A 9,322-nucleotide genomic window follows, 5' to 3' on the forward strand; every position below is an offset into this window, starting at 1 on the left:
AGAGAGTAATTGTATATTTGGCACGTGTGACAAGGTTAATACATGCATATATAGGAAATTCTTCTCGAAAATCATGCACCCCTCCGACTAATGACGACGATTGTTGAGCGCGAAGCTTTCTGATGACGGATTTCCCGGTTGTCGTCTGAGTTCGGACTTTGACTGGAAGACGGTTTGGACTGTGAGTACTTGAGCTTTGACATTGACACACGCAGTTCTTGCGTTTGTTCCTGATGGCTTTGACGTTGACCCTTCGCGATTTATTTCGCACTATTAAATCTTCGCTTTTGTCACAAACTCGAGCGTACGACGTCTAAAAGTACCGTATAAATATTCCATTTTATTGTACAGCGCCTAATTCTTTTTACACTCGGTTCTTTTCGCCCGAGACAAGGCTGGAGGTTTCTCGAACGAAGAGACGGTAACATGATCACCCGCCGGCTCGCCGGCAAGAAAACAACAAAAATAAAACCTCCGCCGCTCGGGTTTCGTCGAAGCTTCCAGTACTTTCGAGGAGGTGCGCGTGGCCTTGCCAGTGCTAAAGAGCGGCGATGATTCTAGAAGGGAGAAGAGTGAAGTTATTCGCTGACGGCGGCGGGCGCGCTGTGTGTTGTGCTCTCCCCCTCCGCGCCGGCACGGCTATAAAAAGAGAAGCCACACCTAAACCCACCAGCTACGTTTGGACGTCGTGATTGACAACGGCACCTGCCAGTTTGTACATCACACCATCGGCGACCCGCGCCCTGGAGGACTCCAACGTGCTCCCGGGCCTCGAATGACCGTGATCGTCTCGGACGGCCTGGCCTACAGCGAAGCCACGCTTCCCAGGTAGCCGACTCGCCTCCGACAGCGGTGCATCGTCCGGCCCGGTCGGTGAATATGCTGGGACTCTGTCTCTCATAAGCATCGAACTGTTCGTTTCTTTTTAGTTAACTGCTCCGATTCGTAATCTTCATTTGTTAACGCTCCTGTTTGTATCAATTTGTCTAATTGAACTGTTTCTTGTATTAGAATTCCAACTGCGTTGTCTGTCATTATCGATCTGTTACCTCGTGCTTGTGTATGTAACTTGCCTGTCTAAATATAAGTCTTTGTGTTGTTTGTTCGTTCAAGGCTCTTGCTCATTCTTGCCGCTCTAGTCGGCGAAAGCCGCACATCAGACGGCCACCCCCTTTGTCACCTGTGCCCTGTAGATTCGGTGGGGTTTGTTGGCTCTCTTGAGTCGACTCCCCATATCTTCTGACAGTGCACCCTAATTTAAGGAAACGGGTGACAATTTCTGGCGTCCGCGACAGGACGTCTGATGTGAGCGGTAGGGAAGAGAAAGAGCCTGGAACTTTTTTGGCATAGGTTGCTACTGCCTTCATAAGTTGGTGCTCTTGTAAACTTTCTCTGTGTAGATATACCTAGCTAGAGGCTAGAGTATTGTGGCTAGATTGCGATACATTTGCAATCATGGATTTAGAGAAAATCGTAGCGTTGGGCTGCCAACTGGGCCTGTCAGGGGCCGAACTACGAAAGTGGGTTGCGCAGAAAGAAAAAGAAGAAAACGAGAAGGCTGAGAGAGCAAGACAGGCAGCGCGAGAAGAGGCAGAAAAAGCGCGAGAAGAGGCTGAGAAAGCAAGACAGGCAGCACGAGAAGAGGCTGAGAGGGCTGAAAGAGAAAGAGAGAAAGAATTTCAGAGACAACTTCAGTTGGAGCGAGAGAAAGCGGAGCTAGAAGAGAAAGCCCGCCAAGCAGAGGCAGAAAGGGAGCGAGCGAAAGCGGAGCGAGAAGAGAAAGCACGCAATGATGAGATAGAGAAATTAAAAACAGAAATCGAGGCACTGCGTTTGGAGAGAGACTCTACGTCAGCCGATCGGAGCATAAGAGAAGAAAATAACGGCGTACGCCTGAACCCGAGCAAGCTCCTTGTGGCATTTGACGAAAAAAAGGATGATCTCGACGCTTACATTCGTCGGTTCGAAGGAATAGCCAGAAGCCAAAACTGGCCGGAAGACCAATGGTCTACTGCTCTAAGCACACGTTTAAGCGGCGAAGCACTGAGCGTGTTTGGGAGATTGACCCCAGAGGACGCCGCTGACTACAGCAAGGTCAAGGCCGCGCTGTTGAAAAGGTTTCGCTTCACAGTAGATGGCTTCCGAGAGAAGTTCAGAAGTGAAACGCCCGCAGATGGCGAAACCGCCACACAATTTGCGGCTCGCCTGAGCCACTACTTCGACCGCTGGACAGAGCTAGCCGAAATAGGAAAGGAGTATGCATCACTGCGGGAGCTGCTGATAAAAGAGCAATTTCTGAATGGGTGTCACCCAAGTCTTTCTCTGTATCTGAAAGAAAGAAGAGTGAAGTCTCTTTCCGAAATGCTGGAACTGGCCGACCAGTACCTTGAGGCGCAGAGAAGCACCAATCTAGGAAGGGCAAAAAGGGACAAAAGAGAAGACTCTGGACGCGTTGAACCGGAGAAGAAAACGGCCGGTCAGAAGCCCCCGCCCAAGTGTTACCTGTGTAACAAGTTGGGACACCACGCAAATAACTGCCGGAGCAATTTCGCGGGAAGCAACGCTCCAAAATGCTTCAAGTGCGGGCGCCACGGACACAGGGCAGACGTTTGCAGGAGTAACAACAAAGTGCCGCCTCAGGTTTCGTGCGTCTACGCACCACCTAAGCAGCCAAAGCCCGACGAGATCAGCGAAGGCTTTGTAGAACTCAAGAATGGCAAGAAGATCCCGGTCGTGAACGCGGTCATTATGACGGGATCGCAGTTCCGAGGGGAGCGTATGCCCGTTGCTCAGGGAAAGTTGGCCGATCAAGATGTTTCGGTTTTGCGTGACACAGGATGCAGCCTAGTGATCGTGCGAAAAGACCTGGTACGAGATGAAGATCTCACAGGGGAGACTAGCCCCGTGTATTTAGCGGACGGCACCATTCGGAATTTGCCCGAGGCTCAGATCGAGGTACAGACTCCATACTACAGCGGAAGGGTTAACGCCCTCTGCATGAAGACGCCGCTGTACGACCTCATTCTCGGCAACATCAACGGAGTGAGAGCCCCTGACGACCCCATAACTTCACCGACCCAGGAAGAAATACCCCCAGACACGATCACACAGCAAGCTATGGACGAGCCACAGCCCGATGTCTCGGCCGAAGGGGAAGTCGCGGCCGTGGTAACACGAGCACAGTCACAAAAGAAGGCGCGACGCTTTCAGCCGTTAAAGACTCCTACGCCGACGTCCGAACCACTTGAAGAGTGCAGTTATGCCGAAGAACAAGAAAAGGACCACTCTTTGAAATCCTGCTTCGCACAAATCGGCAAGGAGACGAAAAACTCGAAGAATAAGCATAAGATCGAGTTCAAGCTGGAAGATAACCTCCTTTACCGGCGATTCACCGAGAAGAGCGGTCGGGAAGTACGGCAACTAGTCGTCCCCATAGGCCGCCGACCAACCGTCCTGAAAACGGCCCACGACGGCATCATGGCTGGCCACTTGGGTGTGGAGAAAACGAAGGACCGGACACTGGAAGACTTTTACTGGCCGGGTATCACAGCAGACGTGAAGAGGTTCGTCGCTTCGTGTGACATTTGCCAACGAACGATCCCCAAGGGAAGAGTGCCACGAGTACCCCTGGGAAGGACGCCGGTTATAGAAACACCGTTCCACCGAGTGGCGATTGACATCGTCGGTCCGATCTACCCACCGTCGAAGGCCGGAAACCGATTCATCCTCACGCTGATGGACTGTGCAACGCGGTACCCGGATGCTATTGCACTGCCAAGCATCGAGACGGAACGCGTCGCCGAAGCGCTAGTCGAGATGTTTTCTCGCGTGGGAGTCCCTAAAGAGGTGTTGAGTGACAGGGGGACCAACTTCACATCCGAACTCATGAAGGAAGTGGCGCGGCTGCTCTCAGTACGCCAACTCCACACTAGCCCATACCACCCGATGGCCAACGGGATGGTTGAAAAGTTCAATGGAACCTTAAAACTCATGTTGAAGCGAATGTGTGCGGAGAAACCCCGGGACTGGGATCGCTACCTAGCTCCACTACTCTTCGCGTACAGAGAAGCGCCGCAAGCAAGCCTCGGATTCTCTCCCTTCGAGCTACTGTACGGCCGCCACATCCGAGGTCCCCTGTCCATCCTTAAGGAGATGTGGAGTAATGAAAGTCTGGATGAGGAGACCAAAACGACGTATCAACATGTTCTCGACCTTCGTAACAGGCTGGAAGAAACCTGTCGCGTAGCGCACGAAGAACTCGAGAAGGCAGGGGCCCGTTATGCGAAGTTGTACAACCGAAAGACGAGGAATCGACGATTCCAGACCGGAGACAAAGTCTTAATCCTGCTCCCGACGGATAACAACAAGCTCCTTCTCCACTGGAAAGGACCATTCGAGGTGAAAGAAAGAAAAGGGGAAGCAGACTACGTCATCGAGACCCGCAGTGGGCCCAAAATCTTTCACGCCAACCTGCTGAAGAAGTACGAAGAAAGGAAACCCAACCCCGAAAAGACAATGTGCAACGCGATATGCGGCGTGTCTGAAACTAGTGAAGAGAGCAGCATACCGGTTCCGGAATTTGTCAAGACGGAAGGCATCGCTGACGTCAAACTTTCCCCACACCTTACAACAACGCAAAAGGCCCAAATTGAGGCAGAACTGAAGCAACATTCTAAGATTTTCTCGAACGTTCCAGGAAAAACTCATTTGGTGGAATGTCGCCTGGAGCTCACCACCGACACCCCAGTTCACGTAAAACAATACCCACTGCCGTTTGCCACGGTGGAGAACATGGAGAAGGAAGTGCAGGACATGAAAGCCCTGGACATCATAGAAGAATCAGTGTCCCCGTATAACTCCCCGGTGTTGCTGGTGAAAAAGCCCGACCACACTAATCGGTTCGTCGTAGACTACCGAAAACTCAACAACATACTAGTCGCCGATTCAGAACCAATGCCCCGAGCCGATGCCGTATTTGCGGCCGCAGGCGGCAAAAAGTACTTTTCCAAATTGGACTTTGTAAAGGGGTACTGGCAAATTCCTCTTTCGGAGGAGTCCAAACCCAAGACTGCCTTTTCCACAACGTCGGGACTCTACCAGTTCCGTTACATGCCGTTCGGAATCAAAACCGCTCCCGCCGTCTTCGCCAAGCTGATGCGGAGAATCGTCAACGGTGTCCCCGGGGTTAATCATTACTACGACGACGTATTAATTGCCAGCAGCACGTGGGAAGAGCACGTTGCATCACTCCGAGAGCTTTTCAGCAGAATTGAAGCGGCTGGACTGACCGTACGCCCAAGCAAGTGTGAGTTCGGGGCAACAGAGATCGACTTCCTCGGGCATAGAATTGGGCAAGGAGAACTAGCGCCACTGGAAAAGAACCTGGAAAAGATCCAGACAGCGCCGGCCCCGAAAACAAAACGGCAAGTTCGCGCATTCCTCGGCCTAACAGGCTATTATCGCGAGTTTATTCCGAACTATGCCGAGATCAGCGCACCGCTAACCGAACTCACCAAAAAAGGGGAAAACAACATCGTCAAGTGGAGTACCGCTCAAGAAGAAGCCTTCCAAGAGCTCAAACGGCGCATCTCTAGCCCTCCTATACTTAGACTCCCAGACTTCACTAAGGCATTCGTGCTCCGCACTGACGCCTCCCAAACCAGCCTCGGAGCCGTGCTCATGCAACGCTACGAGGGCACGCTTCACCCTATAGCGTACGCCAGCAGGAAACTTGTGCCCCGAGAGGCCTCTTATAGCACTATTGAAAGAGAATGTCTTGCCCTTGTTTGGGGAGTCCAAAAGTTCAACGCGTACTTGTACGGTCGGCCGTTTATTGTGCAAACCGACCACCAGCCACTCCGTTACATTCAGCGAGCAAAACAGCTGAACAGTAGAGTCCTCCGCTGGAGTCTGCTTTTACAGGAATACCAGTTCACAGTCGAACATATTAAAGGGAGCGAGAATGTGGGAGCAGACTACCTAAGCAGAGTGTAAATCCAGCAATACCTGTCATTGTGTACCACGAGTAGAATATTTTAGGTTGTATCTTCACAAGGTGGTGCCTGACGTTTACATTCGTGGCTTCTATATTGTACCGAACTTGAAGTGTAACTATGTGTACTACTGATTGTACAGTACATTTGCCGTGTATTGTTGGCGTGACTAGTGGTGGCATTCGAGAACGCTGCGGTTGTCGACTGCTAGAACTTTATTGTTTCAAACTTATGAATTGTCTCTAGGATGTGTATTTGTTGAAAAATCTGCGCCAAACCGCTGTTCTGTACGCGAATTCTGTACCTGTCATTATTATTATGAAGAACATTGGGCTGTACTTTATTTTGTGTTCGTAGGCACAGCCTCTTTTTGTTCCCTAAGTGTGAACGACACGAACGCACGACTTTGTGAGTTTTGAGAATATTATTGCATAATATTCTGAAACTGGGGGGCTGTGTCACAAACTCGAGCGTACGACGTCTAAAAGTACCGTATAAATATTCCATTTTATTGTACAGCGCCTAATTCTTTTTACACTCGGTTCTATTCGCCCGAGACAAGGCTGGAGGTTTCTCGAACGAAGAGACGGTAACATGATCACCCGCCGGCTCGCCGGCAAGAAAACAACAAAAATAAAACCTCCGCCGCTCGGGTTTCGTCGAAGCTTCCAGTACTTTCGAGGAGGTGCGCGTGGCCTTGCCAGTGCTAAAGAGCGGCGATGATTCTAGAAGGGAGAAGAGTGAAGTTATTCGCTGACGGCGGCGGGCGCGCTGTGTGTTGTGCTCTCCCCCTCCGCGCCGGCACGGCTATAAAAAGAGAAGCCACACCTAAACCCACCAGCTACGTTTGGACGTCGTGATTGACAACGGCACCTGCCAGTTTGTACATCACACCATCGGCGACCCGCGCCCTGGAGGACTCCAACGTGCTCCCGGGCCTCGAATGACCGTGATCGTCTCGGACGGCCTGGCCTACAGCGAAGCCACGCTTCCCAGGTAGCCGACTCGCCTCCGACAGCGGTGCATCGTCCGGCCCGGTCGGTGAATATGCTGGGACTCTGTCTCTCATAAGCATCGAACTGTTCGTTTCTTTTTAGTTAACTGCTCCGATTCGTAATCTTCATTTGTTAACGCTCCTGTTTGTATCAATTTGTCTAATTGAACTGTTTCTTGTATTAGAATTCCAACTGCGTTGTCTGTCATTATCGATCTGTTACCTCGTGCTTGTGTATGTAACTTGCCTGTCTAAATATAAGTCTTTGTGTTGTTTGTTCGTTCAAGGCTCTTGCTCATTCTTGCCGCTCTAGTCGGCGAAAGCCGCACATCAGACGGCCACCCCCTTTGTCACCTGTGCCCTGTAGATTCGGTGGGGTTTGTTGGCTCTCTTGAGTCGACTCCCCATATCTTCTGACAGTGCACCCTAATTTAAGGAAACGGGTGACAGCTTTCAACTATCGTTGCCGTTAGAAGAAGGGGTGCATATTTTTTTGTGTCTAGTTACGAACGTACACGCAACCTTGTCCAAATCCAAACAGCGTCGACAATGTCAAAATGGCGCTTATGAGTGGCGATCCGAATGACAACACGAGTAACGTACCTGGGTACGTCCCTTGCCATTATCGAGACAGCGAGCCCTCCTGGCAATGATGGGCACACGATTTGAAGGGAAGGACCCAAAAATTGATGGGGGTATAGTTGCATGTATTTGGAAAAGCCACTGTATGTGATTTATTTTTGTTTCAAAGATTTGGTTTGTAATGCAAACATTACGTTTTTCAGAGGGTAAAGGGCAGAAATTTCACAGCGTTTTTGCTGCTTTTGCCTGGTTGTCAACCTGGGAAATATGCAGTCGCACCAATTTGTGAAGGGTTCGCTCGTCTTCGCTCGTCTTCGCTCGTTGCGCTCGTCTTTTTCTCTATTCTCTTCATCCTCGCCTTTGCGCAAACTAATTCCTTCGTATGTTTAGGAGGGTCGGCGATAGCGGCCAGGGGCTGTTCACTTGTACGTAAGAACGCTTGTTAATCGCCTTTTGTATTTACGTGATACCCGTAATGCTTTTCTGCGTACCGTCATTCAACTTCCGCTCGCGCGTTCTTTACCTCCATTTGTGGTATCATCGGGCAGAAGTGGTTACATTTTTTAGTTTCTCACTGCGCATTTTTCTCCTCAATAGTTGAATTCAGTGACATGTTTGAGAATGTCTGTGATACTGTCATTTTAATACCGTCGTACAGAGCTCATTGTGTGGAGGCTGAGGACAAAGCGTTTTGAGACGCGTCAAATCATGCGAGTTATTCCGGGAGTCAAGCACGTTTTCTTTAAATTGCATAGGGGTACAATCTCAGTGAAAACGTGGCTGTAAGACCGAGGTCTGTTTGTACCTTGTGGCGTTAACTGCTCTGTTTGCACGCAACCGGAGAATACACGGCGCCTTTTATTCATTGTGGGGGCTGGGGGGTGGGTGGGCTTTTTGTGGGACGTGCTTCAGAAAATGATCTACAAGGATTTTCTGCTGAATCCCCACGGTATCTGGTTTTTGTGCGTGGACAACAAAGAGGGGGGTCCGTACGTTTATGTCATATTGTGGGGCATGCATAGCATTTCGCGTTCACGCAAGCCCTCGCTCCACTATGACTGTGAATTCCGGGCCGACAAGACAGTATTTCGTATAGAGTATCACGAACTTTGCGGAAGTGCAAAAGTCAAAGGACTGCCTTCCTGAGTGGTTGTGAGGGGTGAAACCCCTGATGAAACAAGAAATTTTAAACGGCAATGGCGGCATAAGTTAGGCCTTTCAGCGGAACGTGTGATTTTCTACGCCTTTTGTGTGCCAATTGTTATGCAATGTCGAAGACTGGCAATAAAAAAAAGGTTTTGGAATGGCGCATAACGATGGACGACGGATTATCTACGCGATGGACCCAGGATCAATGCGATTTTTTTACTTCACCAATGTTGACGCTACATTTTCAGGGAAAGTTCGCTTTCTTCCTGTGCGTTTTAAATGGGACGTATGGCATCAGAGAAAATAAAACCTTCGCTCTACTAACATAGTTGTTGAAACTTCACTGCCCGCGTGGGTCCCCCGCCACTTTATGTCGCTAAGGTCCCGAATGTGTTCGTGGGACATGTTAACAAAGTCAACAAGTGCAAAAATAACGGATTCTGTGAAGCTTCACACATCCCTATTCGAGCCTGCAAAAAAAAACGTTGTTAAGAAATAGCACCTACTGCAGTCTTCGGAGATTTTCCCGTGGAGCTGTCGGTCACGCTTCCATCTAAGGAACGCAAATTGCATTCCTCAAACACGCATAGCACGCACATATGCC

At 50.1% G+C, this 9,322-nt stretch overlaps 1 protein-coding gene across 1 annotated transcript; it reads left to right on the forward strand.

The window, feature by feature from the left end:
- Positions 1–1,231: 1,231 nt before the first annotated feature.
- Positions 1,232–5,994, forward strand: LOC144143122 (uncharacterized). Its single transcript, XM_077674928.1, has one exon. The coding sequence runs from the start codon at positions 1,456–1,458 to the stop codon at positions 5,992–5,994; it is 4,539 nt and encodes a 1,512-aa protein (XP_077531054.1). The 5' UTR covers positions 1,232–1,455.
- The last annotated feature ends 3,328 nt before the right edge of the window (positions 5,995–9,322 follow it).

Source organism: Haemaphysalis longicornis, unplaced genomic scaffold, assembly GCF_048455015.1.
Source record: "Haemaphysalis longicornis isolate Haplotype H1 unplaced genomic scaffold, Haemaphysalis longicornis Haplotype H1 scaffold_6, whole genome shotgun sequence".
In the NCBI taxonomy this organism is placed as follows: Eukaryota; Metazoa; Arthropoda; class Arachnida; order Ixodida; family Ixodidae; genus Haemaphysalis; species Haemaphysalis longicornis.

Excerpts from the sequence above, each read along its gene's own strand:
- LOC144143122 (XM_077674928.1), top strand. The coding sequence starts at position 1,456 with ATGGATTTAGAGAAAATCGTAGCGTTGGGCTGCCAACTGGGCCTGTCA.